The sequence below is a fragment of the Aptenodytes patagonicus genome, chromosome 12 (genome assembly GCF_965638725.1).
Source record: "Aptenodytes patagonicus chromosome 12, bAptPat1.pri.cur, whole genome shotgun sequence".
In the NCBI taxonomy this organism is placed as follows: Eukaryota; Metazoa; Chordata; class Aves; order Sphenisciformes; family Spheniscidae; genus Aptenodytes; species Aptenodytes patagonicus.
Window position 1 is genome coordinate 4,916,409 of NC_134960.1, and position 21,836 is coordinate 4,938,244.

The 21,836-nt window shown below is 40.2% G+C and overlaps 1 protein-coding gene across 1 annotated transcript in view; it reads left to right on the forward strand.

Moving 5' to 3' along the window:
- Positions 1–546: 546 nt before the first annotated feature.
- The window catches only part of SPOCK1 (SPARC (osteonectin), cwcv and kazal like domains proteoglycan 1), a 338,727-nt gene continuing 317,437 nt past the window's right edge, over positions 547–21,836 (forward strand). The window contains exons 1-2 of the mRNA XM_076349893.1: positions 547–740; positions 1,112–1,279. Of these exons, the coding sequence (XP_076206008.1) occupies positions 1,112–1,279 (168 nt within the window). The 5' untranslated portion in view covers positions 547–740. The remainder of the gene's footprint in view (positions 741–1,111; positions 1,280–21,836) is intronic.

The following is a 21,836-nucleotide window of genomic DNA, read 5'->3' on the forward strand; positions in this document are numbered from 1 at the left end:
CCCCTACTTCATTATCTGCTGTGGGAGCAGACACCTCTTCACGGTGTGGGATGTGTTGACCAAGGGAGGGGAGCTCTTTGTCAAAAGAGATTAAGAAACCTGGGATGACTTCCATGCCTTTGAAATGTCATGACTTCTGCAAACGGTAAAACCATTAACTCAAGATAGTCATATCCTACCCAGGGCTTATAAAAGGTGGCATTTGTTGGGTTTTTTACGTTTTTAAGGCCAGTTTTACGGCTCTGTAACTCCCCAGGCTGCGGCAGTAGTGAAGACCTCATCGCTGCTCTCTGAAGAGGCTGTCCCCAGCCTTCCTCACAGACATCCTCCCCAGCTGCCCGCCAGTGGCTCAACAGCCTTGTCGGCAGCTCGTCCAGAGACCGCCACGGCGACCCTCGCCGCCGCCGCGCCCTTTACCTCAGGAGGGCGCTGCCAGGCGCGGGAGCCGCGCTCCGCCCCCGCGCCGCCGCCGCTCGGCGGGTAGATGGCGCCAGACCTCGGCTCCTGGCGCCCGCCCGCCCCGCCGCCGCGCACACACACACCCGGAGCCGCTGACGGCGCCTACTCGGGGCTCTGCGGCTCTCCGACCCGCTGCCCGAGCAGCGGCAGCCGCACAAAGGAGAGGAGGAGGAAGAAAAAGAAGAGGAGGAGGAGGAGGAGGAGGTGGTAGTAGTGGTGGTGGCGGCGGCGGCGGCGGCGCGCACTGTGCTCGGAGCCCCGGCCGGCGGCACTGCCCGGAGGTAGGGGCTTCCTCTTCGCCCTGGCAGCCAAACTTCGCGGAGCCAGCGCTGGCTGCTCCCGCGGGAGGCTTCGTTGGGGTTTTGTAACGGTGTATTTTCCCCTGGCTGATGGCTCTGCCCGGCCCCAGGTGACCTGTTTCATTTTTATTATTATTACTGTTGTTGCCGTTCCCCGCCCCTCCGGGCTGGGCGGGGAGGGTGGGTCTCAGCGGACCTGGCAGCTCCGCAGCCAGAAGTTGGCGAGGGGCGTGAGGGGAGACGAGCCCGAACTTGGGTCCCCTCAAACTTCCCTCCCGCCCGAGAAAGGCGCCCTCCGCGCCCGCTGCCGCCTGGCCGCGCCGCTCCGCTCCCCTCCGCTCCTCTCCTTGCAGATGTCGGGGGTGCTGGTAATCGCTGCCTGGTGCTTCCTGCAAGTGGAGAGCCGGCACCCTGAAATCATCACGAGTAACAGCAACCATGGCAATTTCCTGGACAACGACAAATGGCTGAGCACCGTTTCGCAGTATGATAAAGACAAGTACTGGAACAAATTCCGGGATGTAAGTACTTCTTCGTTTACCGCGTACTTCTTGTTTGTTCCCTTTGGCCGTAGCATCCTTTCAGTGGGTGGCTGCTGGCTTTTAGAAGATGTGGGTGGAAGAGAGACGCAGCTTGGGCAACCGGCTGCTGCTTGTCTGATATTCAGAGCTGTTCGGGAGCTGGACAGACAGTCCTGGCGTTCCCGATTACCCCATCGATCGGGGCAGCTTGGGCTCGATGGCAGTCTCACTGAAAGCATACGGTCTTCAATTTTCCTTTGGGGAGGAACTTTGAGCGAAGTTTCTGTGCCTGCTGCTTAAGAGGCTAGCTAACTGTAAAATGATGAAATGCTGTGTGTGTAAGAAGGGGAATATTTACCAGTTCAAGCCACAAGGTGGTAAACAGTGAAGCTTTTTTTGCCTGCAGATTTGGTGGAAAACATTTTATTGTCAATTCTGCTCATGGAGATCTTTGACGCTGGTATAGGGTTGGAGGAAGCAATGCTTTGACTCTTTTTTTTTTATTTCAGTCTGGAAAATAGGGGTAGCTTCAAGATGCGTTATGACATGTATCTGTACAAAACAAATCGCTTTCTTAAAATTAATCCTTGAATTCCCCTGGTTTGAATGCAGTTGTGTGTATTAAGTCAATGACTGGAGAAAGGGAAATGCAGCATTTATGGAAAATGTAATATTTACAGAGCTCCTTTTGCTTCTGTTGTCTGTACGCTGGAAAAGCTTTCTTGGAGTACACACAGAAAACCCCGCTTCAGTCTGCCCAAGGCTGGATAAGGGAAACATTGCTGTTAATGTTGATCATGAGCACATTGAGGTTAAGCGTTCTTTATTGCATGGGATTTGTGCACTGTGGCTGCAGTGTGACTCTAGGAGAGGGAAGAGTAGAGCTGGCTAGCAGTTCTGCTAGTACTATCCTGTAAGAATTTGTTTGTTTGTTTAGGAAGCTCTGGTGTTTTATAATATATTAACAAGTTAAACTTTGATGCTATGCGGTTGTCTCTGTGGTCTTAACACTGCATCTTACTTTGCAAAGAGGAATTCAAAGTAGTACAGTTAAATGTGACCTGTCTCTACCTAGCTTATTCTCTACGTTTTTCTGCAGTTGTGGTCATCTCTGTGTCTGAGAAACCATGCTGCTCTGAATCTCAATATAACAAAGTATGGCCTTAACAATGGTGTCAACAGATATGTCAGAATGTACATTTGTGTGCAGTCACTGTGATGACATCCACCTACTGGGACTGTTGAAGTTCTTGTATAATAGGTGTCTGGAAAAGCCTATGCTTGTACAGTAACTGCTATTTTATTAAAGGGATTCTACAGTTAATATGGATTCATAGATTTTTACCAGGCTCCAAGGGAATCTTTGTTAATATCTGGTTTGTCTCCTGGGTAACAGGTTAAGGATTTCACTTGTTATTTTCTACATCCGACTCAATGTGAGAATTCGGCAGCATTTGAAAATGGTAAATTGAATGAAGGACTGACAAATTAATCTGAAAACACTTTTAACTAGGGACAGATTTATAGCAAGGGACATCTTTCAACAGTCTCCTTCCAAATTGAGGCCTTGTATTAATCACACTTCTTGAGCTTAAAGTTTTTATTTAATTTTTTTTTTTTTTTTTTAAGCCCTGGAGTCCTTGCAACTTCTGGTCCCCAATCTCACAAGTGCAGTTGTCAGAGAAGTTATTCCTCTTCCTGTGGAAGATGTTCGTGAAGATTACCTCTTTCATGTTTTAAGGTTTCACAACTGAAAATGCTTTTTTAGACTTTCTGAAAATGCTAACAAAAACCATAAAGCCTCAAAACTCTTTTCTATAGGAAGAATCATTTTATGGAAAAAAAAAACCCTCTTAACCAGTCCTCTGCCAAGCAAAAGCAAATAGTATAAAGTTCTTGCAAAGTTTAGGTATCTTTCTACCCAGCTGTCTTAATGGTTCTATTTAATTACTTAAAAACTAGCATGTTACGAATGCATATGATTATCCACGAAACCTTTTATGGGCAAATTAACAAACTACTAATCATCTCCTACTAAGCTTTTTCCAAAAAGACAATATAAAAAGCTTGTGTATGTAATTAAGCTCTTAACTTGTCTTCAACCAAAGTGATTTAGTGCATCATAATCTTCTGTGAGAGGTTCTGTGTCCACAGATGAAGACATGTGTAGGTAGAGTTGCTGCCAATGCAGTAGGTATAGTAGAGAAAGCACACTTCTTGCATGCAGAGATGTCGTTGGAAGAAATCTGGTCCTTGCTTCATGGCTGTGTTGTCGGGGATAGATTGTTAAAACATTTGTTAAAAGGCTGCCTGGTGAGATGCAGCATAACAGTATTAGCTGCTATGTATGGGGTGGACTAGCATTTCATTCATAATTGTTCAACTGTAGGAAAACTATCTTCCCATCTTCCCTTCGTCCCCAAACTGTAACTATATATACATCATTACTGGATGAGGTTCTCAATGTGGGCTTTGCACCGGAGGCTGGAGTATAGAAGTGGTGTTTCAGTTAAAACCTTCTTGGGACTGACACTACAGCTACTACAGAGCAGAAGGCGTAGTTCGTACCCTGTAAATCAGCAGAAGCAAGGTCGCAGTAATTATCATAATTAACTTTAGTAGCTTTCTGAACTTTGTCATGTTATATAAATAACATTGCACAAATATTTACATAACTGTGTCCTTATGTACAGTATGGGAAACACTGCACCTATGGAGCTAAGATTTGATTGTTTTGGGTGTGGCCACTTTAAACTCTGTATGTGCATGCAGCACAAACATCTACGCACACATATATGCATATAAATCTGTCACAATCTGCAGTACCGGGTGGTTTTTTTACAGATGATATATAACTGAATATAAAATTTTAACTTGGGCTTCTCTCGACTTTTTCAGCTATTCTTTTCAAAATCAATTGGTTGGTCAGCCTTATTGAGCTATGGTCCAATATGGCCTGATTTGAGAAGACAGCTATTGATCGGTTTTTTTAGTATGACCTGTATTTCTTCTGGGCAAAGACAGCATGGCGGTTGCACTTAATGGCCCAGCAGTCATTACTCTTCTGTGAAAAGAGAGCACAGAAGTACACCTCATTTAAAGCCTGCATTACATCCACATAATCAGGCTAAATTTTTAAGTCTGACTGAATTTAATAGTGTGACATGATGACCTGTCAACTCTTTCAAAAGGTGTCAAGGGATCTGCTTAAAACAATACTTTACAGTACAATCTTTTCACATGATTTGAACACAATGTAGAATATTCAAGTGCTCCATTTTTAAAACCAAGCGGAGCCTGTTAATGAATAGTAAGACCAATGTGACCAATCTGTTGTGAAGCAACACAGTCCAGTATCAATAATGGTGTAATGTCTGATGTATTAATAAGCTTTTGGTACGATCTGAACTTGATTTTTCCTGTCTTTCACCCTTTTTTCCTCATCTGCCTTGGGCTTTCTGTGTGACCAATGACAAAATCTTAGTTCTGTCTTAAGTCCCATTTTATAGGTGGGGATAATAGTATTTCTCTTCCTCACAACTGTGTGTTGAAGCTGTAAAAAAGAAAGGACAGAGCTCAGGAACTGTGGTAATACAGAATTTATTATTCACCTAATCCATATATTGAATGTGGCTTGATACATACTTAAGTAACTGACTAGGTCTAGTTTAGTAAGTATCTAAAAAATAAAAACTAAATCAATATAATTATTATTAGAAAAAGAAAAAAGTAAGCAAGGTGGAGTCTGTAGGAAGGACCTGCAGCTATTTCCTTTGTACAGATTTGAGGCTTGGAAAAGTAGACGTCAGGGATACGAGAGTCAAATTAGACCTTTTGATATTATAAGCACAGATGTTAAGGCCTCGATCTTTCGATCAAATCTGTTGAGAGAGATCCGTGGGCTTAAGATGAGCTTCAGTGCAAATTTGACACCTGAATGTGAAGTGAATTCTTACGAGTCTTAGAAAGCATTTATTATGTGTAGAGCGATACACGTTATTGTAGTAGGTCACACTGCAGCATCTCATTGTGTTCATAGAGGCTTGGCAGAGAAGGCATAGAATAAGTGTCCTCTTAGTGTTAGGCCTGTCTTTAATAAAAATTATATGAACAGACTAATTCTATTACTTCTGCTTGGAGTTACGTCTATTACATTATTAATGCTTATATATAAAAAGGTAATAAGTTCAACTAGCTATGGATTAAACTGCAAAAAGGAAGAAAAAAGTTAAATGAAGTTAGAGGATCTAGTATAAACCATACAAGGAATTTCTATGAAGCTGAAAGCTAAGAATCTTGGCATGAACTCTGGTTTCAGTGCGTGTTTATGCATGGCAGGCTGCCAGACCACGTTCTGAGCGTTAACTAAGCTGTTTCTCTAAATTTTATTGCTTACAGAGTTTCAGTTCAGGCTATCATGTTAAAACCCCCGTGCATTATATGCCTGGAGATGCTTTGAGACTGTGCATGCCTAAGAAGCAAGGCATGAAATGTCATCATCTGTGTGTATACATTTCTCAGACTTACTGTGGATAAATAGTAACATATAACTATCAGCAGCACGAATAGTTATATATAAGTAGATTAGATATGAGATTTCACAGGTTGGTCATGGACTACCGTCCCCTGAGACGATCCACCGAAGAGTCAATTTTGTCAGGTATTCGTGTACATCACCTTTCTGAGCCTATGAGTTTCTCCTCACACCTGATCAGAAGTGCAGTGTTAGGTGATAAAGCAAAGACAGGGCTAGGAACTGGGGGACCTGTAGTGTTCCAGCTTTGCCACTGGTGGATTGTTGTACTTTGGGCTGGCTCTTCACACTTCTGCACTGCTTTTTCCCTTGTTGCACTTACCTTTCTTTGATTTGCTTAGCCCAAAATTAGAAGTGTGGTAGTGAAACTTGATAGCAGAGAGTTGGAAAACATGACCGGTACTGAGAAGGGTTGGAATACCAAGCAGGCGGAATTGGAAGACCTTGAGAACTCAAGTAATAGAAATGAAATGAAATTTAAAAGTACAAAGTAGAAGGTCATGGAATGGAGAGCTAACACGAATTTATTCTGGGTCCTGGCAGCTCAGCTTGAAATAGATGAGAGGGAAAACCTGTGTACTTTTATTGATTTGCAGAGTTATTCTAAGTAACGAAAGTAATGCTAATCTGAGGAGAGCAAATATATTGCAGGAATACGTAAAATGAAAGATTTCTGGTTCTGTTGAAGAAATAAAATTGTACAATGTATAGGAGAGAATACTTAATTAGGAATATTGTGAGCACTTCTGATCACTGAAATGTAGGAAAGACAAATTTTTATGGAGTTGGTGAGCCAAAGGGCTTCCAGCATCATAGGGGAAAAGAGCCTGTTTTAAAATAATATACTATATTAATTTACTCACACAAAGCTAATTGTGTGAGAGTTAGATTTGCTTCAGAAAGCTTATTGAGAGAGGAACAGCAAAAGCTGCCTTGCAGGAAGTTGATATAAAGAAATAAGTAGATAATTGGTGACAAAAATAACCTTATTCCTAAATTCAGGAATAAGGTTATTACTCCACCCGCAGTTATGTTTTAAAAAATTATCTTAATGAGCACTTCAGTTTCAATGTGTAGCTTATATGTTAACAAAAAAGATTATGATGTAGCAAACTGTAATAAAAGAACCTGGATTTTGGGACTCTAGAGGCCTTGGAGTTTTGTATCACATCTTTCTGTTCATTAAGTTTAAAGCCCCTTGCAGGTGGTTGTCTTGCTCCCTATCCACAAAGCTTCTAGTGTGGTGGAACCTGATCTGCAATACCCAAGGATGCCCTGATCCTTTGGGATTTTTGAGCTAACAGTCCCTTTGTGTAGACGGGGTTCTTTCTGCTGTCTCTTCCCTGGCAGGTACATGCCTTCGATGTGATCTCACTACCAAGGTCTCGACCAATTTCAAGATACCGCCTGATACACTAGATGCTAAGGGGAAGTGCTTAGTTTGGGATTGCATTTTCTTTTTCTATGTTGTCTTTAGATCTACAGGCAGAATGAAGTGTTTTTCTGTCAACAATTTATTACCAGAACATCACGTTTTCTACTTTCTTCACCTCAAATGTAAGCACAGGTTTTTCTGTGATTCAGTGATTAATACGTATTCCTGGAGAAACCCTTCAGGTCGTGCTAATTACGTAGTAGTGAAGATAGTCATAAGGAAGGTTACAGCACACTTGAAGAATACCTACTAGCTAGGTAATGGATGTACCCAGTCAGTAAAGTGGCTGGGTTATGTGATGGGACACAGGCACCTCAGGCTTGCTTCCCAGGAGTTTATCATTCCAGGCCCACCTTGAGATTTAATTGAGGGTGAAGGCTGTGTGTATGGATTCCAGTGGATGTGGACTGAAGTACAACAGAGTTGAAATGTGATTTATAAGTCTACCCAGACCCTCTTAGCATAGGTTGTCTATTAGGGCGATCCTTACTCAACAGAGGGACAAGGCTGGAATATAAATGTGATTGAAAAGTACAGCTGCGATGTACTTGCCAAAGCTATGTGAAGTTTAAAAGAACAGCAAAACGTGAGACTGAATCTGTGCGAATGTAATTAATAATCAGCTTCTTACAAACAGAAGAGATATACTTACTAAAAATGCCCTTCTCAAACTTGATGCTTTCCTTCTGCAGTGGACAAGGGGAGAAATAATGGCATTTATGTCAGAATAATTAACTTGGAAGGTACAGAGCGCCAGCTTTTTGTAATTAACTGACACTTATCCAGCTTCCCTAGGAATTACCTAAGACTCCAAAGCTAAATAGGTCAGTAGAAAATTAGAGTGTTAGTTTCTGTATTATAGGTTTCAATTTATAACTTGAATAGTTTCCTCCCTTACAGAAATGTTCTGTAGACTGCAGTCACAAATCATATCCCTGCTATGGAATTCTGTAGATTTGAAGTTTTCACTAATATGTTTTACAGGTTTTTAGAGTAACCATTCTTGGATGCTACTGCTCGCCCCCCCCTCCCAATTTTATAGGATTTCTTTTCCATAGGGGCTCGCTTTATTACAAATTTAAGCTGTCATTTTGTCAGATTCCCGGGAGGTGAGTCTTCTGTTACATTTCTGGATATAGACTGTATGTTTCAAGAGTTGCAGCGGGAGCTGTAGGAAATATAATGATGTGAAGAGCATGCTGCACCTTTGTAAGGACAAAAGAGAAATCTTTTGTTTCTTGATGAGCATGAGGTTAAAAATGAATTAAAAAGTGCAAGAGCCAGTTTTGATGTATTGCAATGTTAGCACCTTTGGGGGGGGTGGGTGTGTGGAAAAAAAGCAAATCAAAACCCAGTACACAGTTGTGGGATAGATTTTGTTTATGTATTTGTCAAAACTCAGTCCTGTAAAAGGAGAGAAAGAGGGGAAAACCCCCCGCAGAAATGAGCCATGCATCATGTCAAACCATGTTAGTGTAATATAAAATGGGGGGATTGAAAATAGTCATAGGAGGCTGAGTTCTGATGTCTGTTAGTGTAACCACTGTTATCGGGCTCAAGTATCCATGGGTAAATAATACTTGTTTTATTTCAGGTAAATTGTCTGGGATTAGGGTTGAGAAAATCAGGCTCATTATTCTCAAGGCCAAAAGTTAAACCTTAGTTATGATACTATGCTTTGAACATCAGGGAGATTATTGCCTTTTTTTGTCTCAGATATTTTTACTGTTTGCTCTATATTTACGGTTTTAACCAGGTGGCTAGAAATATGTAATTTCAGTCAGCGCATCTTTAACAATGTGTGCATTTTTTGTGTATAAAACGTGAGACTCTGAATTTGGGGGGGGCAGCTGACCTGCTTTTACAAGAGGCAGGACTTCATGAGGGAAAGGAAGGTCAAATATTACATCTAGGGTATGAAAACTTTTCTTTTAGATAACATCTGTTTATTCAAGGGCTGTTTGATTATTTCTTTTCTTGCGTAAACAAAAATGAGATTCATCCAAAAGAGCTGTAGTGAAGTCTTGGTTATGTTGAAGCTGATGACCAAATTCTCAAAGACTTTAGTGAGGCCTGAGTTTGATTCTCATATTCCTCATCTTCCTGTTCTCTTAGAGAAAGGACAACTGTACATGAAAGACCAGTTAGATGAAACAGTTCTTTTTGGCTTTTGGAGGACATTGTGTAATTGGAAAAGGCTGAAAGATGGGGTGTCTGGCCAGCATAAATAGAAGCAGCTCTCTTGAAGTCCCTGGAGGAATCAAACTATCTGAAAATCAAACACCTACAGTCTACAAAGTACACATTTTATAGATTCCAACCAAAACAAGAAAGTGGAGTTGACACAGAGCAAAGTTAAGGTAATGCTGCTGCTGCCAGTGGGGATTTCTGTACTTCCAACACTTAACTCTGTTTCAGCTTTACACAGGGCCTTACTCCTGCTAAGTTACCAAGTCTTAACAACTCCGTGTAAGTAGTCTGTCATCAGGTAGATAACTCCAGCAGTTACCATTGGTGGATTTGCTGTTGCAGGTTGGCAGCTAAAATTGAATTACACGTTTGGACTGAACATCTAATGTCTAATGAGTTTCAAGGCTAAGATATGATTCAAAATTCAGTTTACAGATAAATTGCTAAGCTACTGAATAGGGGTTTTGGCAGGGAGTAGATTGGTCTTTATCTGTCACTTCTGTAGCTTGGTTTGTAATCCAGGGTAACAGAAAATCATTCTCATTAAATAGGTACAAGGGGGCATCAATTAATCCTGTGATCTTAGCTTAATGAACTTAGTGTCATATATCCACTTCACTGATTGCTTTCTCCTGGGCAGATAGAAAAATACTTTCTTAAAAATTACTGTTACAGTAACTATATTCAGACTGGTTTTCAAAAAAGTTTTCAATGTATCATGGCTTGCAGTTGAATTCTGGCTAACGCTGGGAATGGTAGGGGTAGTGATACTTGTCTGTCTATGCAGGTTATTTTGAAACTGTCCAATCAGGAAATTCAGCTGTGTGTGAAATTTCAAATGAAATTTTATAGCGTATTCTGTGAATAGTTTCTATGTGCTTTTTAGCTTGGAGTTCTGTCTTTGCCCTTCCTTCCCTGAGTACCATTGCCTATTCAGAAGTTTATTTCAGCATTTTCCTCTAGTGTTTGTCTATTGTCCTCTCTCCCTTTCTCTTCAAGTTGTAGCAGTTAGACAACTTGAACCTGAACAGAAGATCAAGGCAGAGAGGTAGAGGCAGCTGCAGCCACTGGAATTGGGTGGGGGGGGATGCTTAAATTTTAGAGAATGGAACAGGAGGGAGGCTGAAAATTATAATTGCAGGATTAAGAAGAAATGAGGCTGAGTTGCTTGTTCAAGGGAGTGAGGGGAAAACATTGTTTTTAGAGCAGTGTCTCTGTGTGTACTAGGGACGTTGAGGTTCTTGGTAGAATTTGATTGCAATTGGTAAATATTAATAAAAATCAATTTTAGAGAATGCAGAAATGCAGTAACAGTGATTCCACCTCCCTCTGTATTTTCAGCCCTGTAGCTGAGATGACCAGTTTCACATTTTCTTCTTGTGCTGTCATCTCAAAAACACAGAATTAAAATATTTCCACTAAACTGTACTTTATAGGTGCTGAAGTAATTACCTTTCCATATTATTCCAATATGTTTCCTCTCCTTCCTATTTCAGGGGATGCATATCAGTAATCCCTTTATCTGAAAAATTTAGAGTACGTACAATTGTGTAGCAGTGATACCTTAAAAGAACTGTTCTGAGATATGGTCATTTTATCCAAGCCTGTTGTACTTTGAACGCTGACTTTTAGAAGAACTCTGTTAGTCTTCCAGTATTTGTGTATGAGCCAATATCTAATATACTGTAAGCACTTGTACTCCTTGCTCTTACGGGAGTTTTGCTGAGCGTGTTAATCTGCAGCGGTACGCGCAGCGGAGCCTGTCCTGGTCGGAGCTTTCCAGTGCTGAACCTGCTCTTGGGGTCCCGGACAGAGCAAGAGCGGGTGAAGACTCCTTCATCTCGTTGAAGAATACCTAAGCTTTTTGTGGCATTCTTTGCTACGTCTCAAAGCACTTTTCCGATGTGGTTAGGCATGCAGAGATGTACATCTAGATTAGACAGGTGTGGAAGCAGAGGATAAAGCTAGTTCAGAGTTATCCATCAAACTAATGCCAGATCTAACAACAAAATTTATGTCGTGGAAGTCCCAGGACAGTGCTCTTCTACTGAGCTATGTACTGTGTTGGAATACAGAAAGACAAAGCTTAACAGGTCTGTATTCTTCCTTTGGATATATGTGCCAGTATCTGACAGCAGTGTTTATTGGGTCAGATTCATTTCTTGTTTGATAACATAAGCTTCACTCAAGGTATATAAGGGATAAATTTTGTCCGTTTTTTTTTTTTCTAAGTGAAGCCAGGGCAACCAATCTTTTTGATGATAGCTAGACTTCATTTATTTATTTACTGCTAGATAGGTACACCTCTCGTTTGATATCGTATTGGAGGGGGACTAGGTATTTCCTGTTAAAGCAGAGACATTCTGCAAAACAGATTTCCCATATCTTGTTTTATTTTAATGTAAGCTACATCTGGTGAAACTGATGACTTAGAAATTTTAAATCTACTCATCTTTTTAAAACTTGTTTCGTATGGCTAAAAAAGAATTTTCTTCACATAAAAGAACACTGGAGCGCTGCCTTCAGTAAGGATATCTATAGGCACAGGATAATTAGTGATTTAAATACTGAACTGTCTGCCATATTCCTTAAAAACAACCATGAATCTTCACATTATGGTTCACTCAGGACAACAGCATCCAAAAAGAAATCATGTCACATTTAATTAGAATAAATATAAACTGGAAAAATACTGCACAACTGTCAGTTATGCATATAACTGCAGTTCTGCAAGATGAAGGAAACTGGTAAACCAGATATATTTGCCCATAAGGAGGTATATAGTAATTCAGATCAGTGGCCACGGATTTATTAGCCTCCTCATGCTTGTATAACAAAATTAAGTTGGATATAACAAGACGCTTAATGGTTTATTTTCATTGGAATATGAGGCAAGATGGACTGAAATGATGATTCTTATGTGACACAAATGTCTATTTTTATATCCAGTCTCCTTTTCTTTCTATAAAACCTTTGGCTCCTCTCATGAAGAGGTGCTTTGTGTCTTACGCATGTGTCTTATCTTAATAAATGTTAAAATGATTGGCAGAGCGAAGATTTCGTGACTTGTAATGAACTTCTTATAACCTGAGATGAAAGGTAATTTTTTTTCCCCCCTCAGAGATAGTGCTGGTAGAGATTGCGAGTAAGCATTTCCTATCCAGGTACAATGCCTTGTAAAAGAGAAAAGAAGACCGAACGTAAGTACAAGAAACTTTAATGGGTACAAATGGACAATTTTTGAGCATTCATAAAAAGATAATATAAACAATTTTAGAACCATTTTAAAATATATTGAAACTTCCACTTCTAAAGCAACATCTGCCATCACAAATAGTCCCATCTCTGTATATAAAGGAAAAAAGAATCCAAACAACTTCTTATGGGCCATATTCTGCTATCAGTATTTTTAAGGAACAGCAGAACCTTAGCATTAGTTTCTGTTGAGATACTCCATCCATAGTTTAATGGCAAGATATGGCCCTATGTAATCAAGAATGAGCAATATTCTATTACAGCAGGGCAGCGTACAAATAGAGATAGATGTGGCGTGTGCTCAGCAGGGCTGTAGTTTTTGTTAGCAATGAAAGAAGCTGCAAACAGGAAGCAATTTTGAAACCTACCTCCATCATTGCAAAACCATTACCGATATATCTGGGATGGTGCAGTTGATGTGTTCCATCCAGAGTGATGCAAGATTGTCTATAAAATTTGAACTCAGTAAGGAGATATGTAGATATAAAATAAGATACTAAGCTGAAGCCTTAGGGCATGGCTGATTTTAAAGCTGAAGCTTCCTGAAATTAGGAGTTACTGAAACTACAGTGATGGAATAAATGTGTTTTCCACAGTCATTCCTTAAAAAGATAAACTACAGGTGCAAGCAAGTGGGGGGGGAAAAAAAAACTAAAACCAAAAAACAAACAACAAAACCCCTCAAAACATACAATCTGTGTCACAGGCAAATAAATGCTGGATAATTTAGCAGATCCAGCCAGAGGAGTCATGGCTGAGATGGAGACATGCTCCATTAGGTGAGAAATCATGGTTGGAACAATCTTTTCTGAAGCCCAGAGATCTCTCCTCGTGAAAAACACCTGGCAGAAAGAGGAAATGAAGAATATGACGTGTCTGTGTGTGTACCTAGGTAATGAATTTATAAACACAGGCAGAATGGGAAGGAGGTAGGTGAGGAAAAACGTGTTCTGCTTCATCAGAGAGGATTCCAAAAAGGTAGGTTGATGACAGTGTTAGGGTTAGAGGGAGAGGAGAGTAGGAGGGGCTTTAAAGAATATACAACTGAAAGTTAGTTAGCTGCTGATCGGTATCGTGCATGACCCTGACCTGGGCAGCAAGTGTTCTTGTGAGGAAAGCTCCTGGTAACCCCCACTTAAGATGTGTGATTCTGGGCACAGTTGTAAAGATTGTCTTGCTGAGTATACACAATACGTTTTGGACTCCAAGCAATCTCTGCTGGCTTATCTCCAGGTGAGAAGCTATAAACATCTGCCCTTACGTGGTCTTCCTACTGCGTGACTTGTGCGCTGCGTGGCGGGTGGTATTGGTTTTAATTTGAGATAAACAACTAAGATGCATTGTAGAAAGAATCCATGTGCTTTAATCACTTTTTTCCTTGCAATGTAGTTGTGGATATCTCTAGCATTCATAATTAACAGAGGAACAGATGGCAAAAGCTTGGTTTAAAACAGAGAATCCGCTGAGCACTCAGTGATCGTGTGTTGCTGCAAGCTTATTTGGGAAGCAGTTTGCTCTGTTCCCTTGGATAGTGCTCTAATACAGGGTGCAGGAGTAAAGTAGGAAAAGAATTTGTACCAATTGGTGTAATTCAGTGTGTAGGACATATATAAAGCATGGAAAACATCTAAACTTTCAAAACATCTCCTGGATGGTAGTGTCTCGTGCTGCACAAGGATGAGTTTCAACCTTTATTGTCCTGCATAGCTGAAACCTGTTATGTATGCGTTCATATATAGGGTAAATATAACAAAATGTCCATAAGATTTCTCCTTTCCCCGGTCCTTATTTCTGTTCAGAAGGGAACAATTCTGTTCTCTGCTCAAATTTGGTAAGTATTGTAACGTAGCTTATTTTAAAAAAAACAACAAAACAAAAAAACTCTCTATATATTTTGCTTGTGTGCTTCCAACAATGGAATTGTGCTGCAGTTTTTCAAAGCTAGAAAACATGAGAGGATTTTGTCAGCATTTCACCATGACACTTGTTTCACATAGAAAGCCAGAGGGCAAAACAAAGTGGTTTCTTTTGGTCCATGTAATCTTTTTAGAAAGCAGTGGTAGCCCTGCAGGCACAATCACTGGGATTCGTATGTGGTAATGTTCAGAATGGTGAGATCTCGGATGTAAAGGCTGATTGATTAGTTTTGTGATTCCATTCTCCAAACTCAAAACTTAAAAATATTTGATTTTAAGGAGAGGCAGGAGCAAGGAAGAGAACAGAAGGTTGAGAAAGAGAAAAATACTCTAAATATGTTTTTCATCAATAAAGTAAAAATATGGTATTCTCTATCCCAAAGGAGCTGAATGGATTATTGCAACCATCCAATCTAGTCAAGATCACATTTTCCTTTTTCTTTTTTTAAAAAAAGATAAATGAACCCATGTTGAGATGTTTACCTCTGTGAGATAACCTGTATTTACCTTCAGGTCACAGTGAAATGGGTATTCTCTTAGTCTGTGAAACTATTTTATATCACGCTTTCTCCCTGCAGACTCTATGGATACAGACATAAAATATTTCTGTGAAAACAGTGGTGCCATTCCTTCTATGTATGGAATATTTTGGACAGTATCTGTAATATCCAATGAAGTGATCTATAGCTACTATTTTTCTCCATATGCTGAGCTATAAATTTAAATATGTTGTGAGCTGTGTTTTCTTTTTCCATCATAAACTCCCTGTATCTCCTCACGATAAGTAATTCACAGAACAAACAGGTAGTTTTTTGTTTGCCTAGACACCTTTCTAATCTCCAATTTTCATGTAAAACTGTCTCAGAATTTTTCCAGTATGAAAATTAAAGTTTACAACTGTGCCAGTTTCTTCACTGACAAGATTGAATGAATTGTTTGTGCTTATTCAGTTCAATTGACAGGTTGTTTAATTCTGGAATGTATTTAGATCATAAACTTCTTGGGGTGGGAACACTTCCGTGTGTTTGATCATGCAGAAGCTAGCTCACTGGGGACTGTCAGCTTTGCAAGGGCTGCTGACCAATACAAATTTTTATAATACAAATAATCTTTATCACCACGATTGATGTGGTCAGTTGTGGAACTAAAATTAAAATGTCCGTGTCAGTATGGGGTCTTTTTTTGCTGACAATCTTTGTGCCTTCTCAGTATGTTGCTCTTGTTAAGAGTGTTTTGCTCAGAATAGAACCAAATTTCAGCTACGTTTATTGAAAGAACAGCACATGCAGAGTTTGACTTCTCTTGGGCCCTGTGTACTTTCCCTTTCTTCTTGTAGACCTCAAAACCAGTTCAGATTCAGGAATAGCCTTTTCTAAGTTAGCTGAAGTATTTTCAATTTAGTATTGAATGAAGTATTTTTCAATTGAGAGATTATCAAAACAGTCACGACCATCGTGTTCTTGGGTAACAGCGTTCTAGTCATCTTAGTATTCAGCTACAAGAGCTACAAAAGCAATATAATTTTGGTTGCCCCATAACAGAACTAAGCCTGAGCTGTTTCAATCTTTAGTCAGAAACACCTCCTTGAGCAAGAGTTTTTTAGAAATTATTTAGCTTATTACAACCAGTTGAGCCACCAGGTTCGTGAGTCATAGGGACTTTGCCCAGAAGAGTTCCACTCTCTCTCTTGTCTTTGAAGCTAATCAGTGACTTTTTAAGATGCCTTTTCTCATAGTGATTCCTGAACACCACATCAATGGCTCGTAGTTGCATGTTCATGGCTTCAGAAGCAGATGTTTCTTAATTGCTGAAGTATGGAATAGCAAGACAAATGACTTACCACCCAGGATCTGAAGTTACTGCAGCTGTGCTACTTGCAACTTCAACTGCCTTGAAAGGCTGAAGAATTCCATAGCATTCCCTATAATGGTAGGGCTTACCACCACCTGCTGAGTTGCAGAATTTTTCCTTTCAGGTTAGACTATAACTTGCACTAATGTGACTGTGCAAAAAACTGAGGAAGAAATGAAGACCGCCTAACCCACCCTCCCAGTATTACTGGCAGAGTAGTACTTAGGACTGTTTATTGACTTTGAGAAAGCGTGGGGGACATACCACAAGCAGGTACAGAATGTTGGAGACCTGACTTTTTCTTTTTAAAAGGATCATTAAGTTAGTCTACTCAGCAGTAGGACATGAAAAATATGCCCGGTATGGTGCTATAAAAAACCACGTGAAATCCAACAACAGGGAGTAAACAGCTCATTATTAACAATTTGGGGGTATGATAGGAGGGAAAATAAAAAGGAATTTTGTAAAGCAAATTTTCATTTGCTGCCTGGGAAGTGTTTCTTTCTGGGGGAAGGGAGAATGCAAGTTGTTGCTCACTTTTGTTCCAAAACACTGTTTATAGAGTGAATTCCTGATTGGGAGGAATGGCTACCTTCCTGAGCTTTCTAGCAAGGCAAACGCAGCGTTAACTCAAACCATGTAGGATTTACACCCTGCTGTGATCGTGCAACTCTTTCTCCTCCCACCTCCTTTACATATGTCAGCAGCAGTGCTAGGCCTTTCCCTGCTTACCGTTTCTGAGCACTGCAAATCCTTTTTACTGGGCCGGTGCACAGAGACCACATAGGCAGGAGATGGATAGTGACTTCCTTTATATTCCTGCATAGAACACAGCAACTACCTAGCCTTTCATCCATGTCTTCCAGTTCATCACTCCTTGTAAATCTGACACTGATTTCAACTCTGTGCTTAGTTAAGGGTGCTTCTATTATCTTTTGCTTTCACATGCACACAGTATGCAAATAGGAAAAGCTAGAGCGCTACAGGAATAGGTCCTCCTTCATTTCAGCCTCATCATTTCTGTTACATGAATGGTTTTACTTTTATTTTCAGCTTTCGTTTTCTGAAAAGCAAAGCAAAATATATGGATTTTTAATCTCTAAAGTCTTGTTTGTACCCTACTGAATATAAGAAAAAGGCGGCTGTTTTCCAGAGATAAACCTTAGATCATGCTTCAAAAATTCACAGTAAATTCCCAAAAGTGAAGCAGTGGGAGCTATCACTGTAATTTGGATAATAAAAACAGTAAGAAAATGCCAGACTAAAAGTCATGGCCAGCTGCACTTAACAAATGAAATGGCAAACTACCAGCCAGTGTTAAAAAGAATATCCAACTGATGCTGCTTTTATCCCTGTACAATTGGCAAGGCTCCTAGACTGGTGCCTGAGAGTGCGTTGGTACTTGGCCTGGGTATGACTGCACACAAGTGGACTAGGCCACTAAATCATTTAGCGCTTCTGACAATTTTATCCCAGGAGAGCACTGGGATTTCTGCTTGTCTCCGTTGAGTAGGATGGCTGCTCTGGGAGAGGAATCCTAATGTGCTTGAGACCTGAGTGGAAAGGATTCACTGGCAGTTTTGAGTATTTCAGAAATTCTGACAGTACTGATGGTGTCTCTATTACTGAGATTCCGAGGATAAAAAAACCCTGAGGTTAAAACAATCAACCAACCCAGATTAAAACTGACTCTGGCAGATTGTTTACATGAAAATTATTCACACTTAGAGGCGATTAATTCAAACCATTGTCTAAGATGCAGAGTTTTAAGCCTAAATATAAGCCTGCTTGTGTAAGTCTTACTCTTTATTCTCATTGAAAAATCTGTCGTATTTTTCATCAAAAACGTTTCGGGAATCTGCATGCGCATTTTATAAAGATGTCATCTGTAGAATGAATTTACCTTGTTCTCCAAGAGCTTCTTTGTCATCAAAGATATATTCAGGAGCAAAACAAGCTGCTTGTGTTACCATTGTCCTAGGTATCAACTAAAATAGGCATGTTCTATGATATTGTTTTAGTTTCCTCTCAGAAATAACTGGTATTCCATCTGTTCCTTTGCTGTACTTTGCAGTGAGCTGTGCTGTGAGGGAATCCCTTATAACATGTTGAATGCTCCTATGGAAATAATAGACTGTGATAACTGAGGCCAAACTTTCATGATTTCTGGAGATAAGAATTTTACTGTGATACCAGCGCTGAAAAGTCTTTGAGAATGGAAAATGGATGTTTCCTACCTCCATTTTGAAGCATGGTCTAGAGAAAGTAAAACCAATTAACCCTTTATTTTTCCTTCTGGTGACCAGTTCTCTGACTTTTGCCCATTTGGTGATCATTTTATGCTCAAGCTAAGTGTCTTTGAAAAACAGATAGGATATCTTCCTGCTCCACTCAAGGTTAAGTTAGTATTTCTGAAAGGGCTGTTACTGGTATAGATTATCCTTCAGGCAGTGCTCTCTCCCTTTGGAAACTCTATATTGACATTTAAAATCCTGTATTTGAAATATTCATCAACAATATCAGGATAGGTGATGTGTATCCTGAAGGATATTTAGTTCATAATATATTTTGGTTCATGCCCTAGGTAAGGAGATCTTAGTAGAATTAAAGCATCTTGGATTACAGCATCTAACTGGATCCGTTCTGAATGACAAGAGAATAGACAAAATCTCTCTGAAAGCTCTTGATGTGAGAACGTGTCTCCTTGAATTGTCCACCTGTCCAGCTAGTCTCTTGACTAATTTGAACAGCCTTTAAAGCTGTAATGGCTACTCGGGAGAAAGAACAGAGAGTCTGCTGAGAATCTAGATTCTCCAATAATTAATAAGCCACTAGATAATGCTGTTTCAGAACTATCAAAACTATGGGTCTCTGCAGCCCTTTTCAAACAGGGATATGTGACTCTTGGCCTTTGCTTAAGACCTGACTAAGCACCTACGGTGTCACACGATGTTTTCAAAGTATGTTCTTTCTGTTCTTTAACGCTTCCTGCTTTGTCTCCGGATTCCCTGGAAGCCATCTACTCTTATTTATCTCTGAAGCTGACTTTAAATAAGACCTCAGCTCTCAAGGAAAGAAAGCATTTTAAAGGATTTCTCATCAAAATGTTGTTAGCAAGGCATACTTAAAAATAAACTGCTTCTCTCCTTCCCTCCTTTCTACAGTGAGCTGAGAGGACACCACCAGTTGAATCATCCATCTGAGTCATGCAAACAGCTGTCATTGTTAGATGTAAAGATGAACTAAAAAGCTGTCATTTGCTTGGGACTATTTTTATACTTGACTCACTTGTCCAGTGAAGGGGAGAGGGTTTTTTTTTTCTTTTTACCTTCTTTCACATGGAAAATTACAATGAAGCCGTGTGTTGTGGTAATGGCTATAAACTCTGCTACTGAAAAAGCTTTACAGAAATCTTCCACCTCAGAGCATCTGTCATCCTGAAATATATATATTTTTTTTTTAACTTGTGCACAAGCTCTGTGAGGCCCTGTGCAGACGTCCATGCGGTCCTTCCCCCAGAATGCCTGGGCCTGTGCAAGTACCTTCTCCTCCCCAGCCGTGTGCTGCCTGAAGTAATTCACTTCTGCATCTGGACTGTAAATAATGGACCACACTTTCACCTTAACATCTAACACTTGACCCTCAGATTCATGTTTTTTCCCCTTGCCCTTCTCCATCTCTTTTCTTATTCTCTGTTTTATATTTCTGCATCTCTTGTAGTTGAGTCTGCAGCATCTTCTTTACTTTGCACTTCTCACTCTTTTTTTCTTTACTCTTTCTTCAGTCTGTCATATCCGTTGTCCATCCTCTTTCTTTCCTGCATTTTTCCAGTGTTAGTCTTTCTCCCCTCCTTTTTATAGCTATCTTTCATATCTTCTTCCATTAGCCAAATCCTGTGAGTTTGCTACCAAACATTGCTAGGAAGTAAGTCACAGCAGCACGGAGCTATTTTATCCAAACCGATGATGATGTCAGTCTGGTTTTGATCCTAAACCTGGCTCACTGAAAACTGGTGTATATTCCTGCACCAGGAATTCCTGCACTATGTACCACGGGGTAGCAGTACTTGAAGAAGAAGCCAGTGCTGCAAGATGTCACAACCTTGGCAAAAGACCGAAGTGCAGAGACTACTTGAGAGTCCTAATTTCTCGAGTGCTCTGTCCAACTTATAATTGTGAGCATTTGTTTAAGCTCCCTAATTACAGCTTCACAAAAAAAAAAAGGAGTTTTGAAAAACTGTCTAGCTTGTGACATAAAAGAAAATCCCTACTTCCAGTTCAAGAGAGTGGAAAGGAGATGAAGATGCAGCTACTCTTTATTGCTATGTCTACCATAAAGCTTAACATCACTGGTTTAAATGGCTGTTATCATTACATCTCTGAAAGAAGTCATGTTTTTAATACTTTTCTGACTGGAGGAATCTAATAATACGAATCTTCTAACGTGAACTGGAAGGCTTATCTGTCCAGTTCTTCAGCACTTGGAAGTTTTTTCTAGGAGCCACAGAAAAGAGAGTATGGCACTTTGCTTTAAAGTGTAGTGATTTTGAAATCTATTATAGCTGATCTCAAAATATTAAAAGAAGGGAATAGTGATATTTCTGCTTCTAAACTCTACAGGAGCATTTATTTATACTCTAGAAGATGGTATTTATGCCACGTAAGAAGCTTTGAGGCTAAGCCCAATCACAACACTGTCCACAGTGGCTTCTAGGCTGCACTACCATGGTTTTTTTCCTCATTTATCCCTAATCAACACAGCAAGGTTCTTTTCTGAGATGTATCTCTCTCTCTCAATTTTGTTGGTATGTTTTTGAATGCTTTTCTTGTTTTGGAAGGGGTTCGTATTCCTTTCTTTCCAATCACCTGGAGACAACTCGGCAAGCAAAAAATGCAATGACTGGTTGTGCCACTGACTAGTCCTGATGGTTCCTAGTGATCCTATGAGTGGCATCAAGTGTTTCCCGCTCCCTGGAAAGTGAGCTGTGTAATCTGGCAGAGCTGCAGGTTCAGAGTGGGCTAGGGCGGCATCACCTCTGCTGTCCCACTCCGGTGTCACTTCTGGTTAGCTGTCTGAACCGCTGCTTCATTCCTTCCCTCTGTTCCTCCTTTTCCTGTACGTACAGTCACTGACCCTAAACTCAGTTCTGTGTTTGCTTTTTGGTGAGTTTTTTTGTTAGGATGTTTTTTTTTTTTTCTCTTTTCCCTTTCTTTGTGCTGCAATTATTAGCTCCTTGCATTGTATCCTTTTTATGGATGAAATCTGGTATATTAGGATTGGGTATATCTGTGAATATGTGGTGCTAAATAAATGTTTTAGCATAGCATTTGTCCGTAAGAACTTGGATTCCCGTGTAAGTTGTATATAGATATCAGA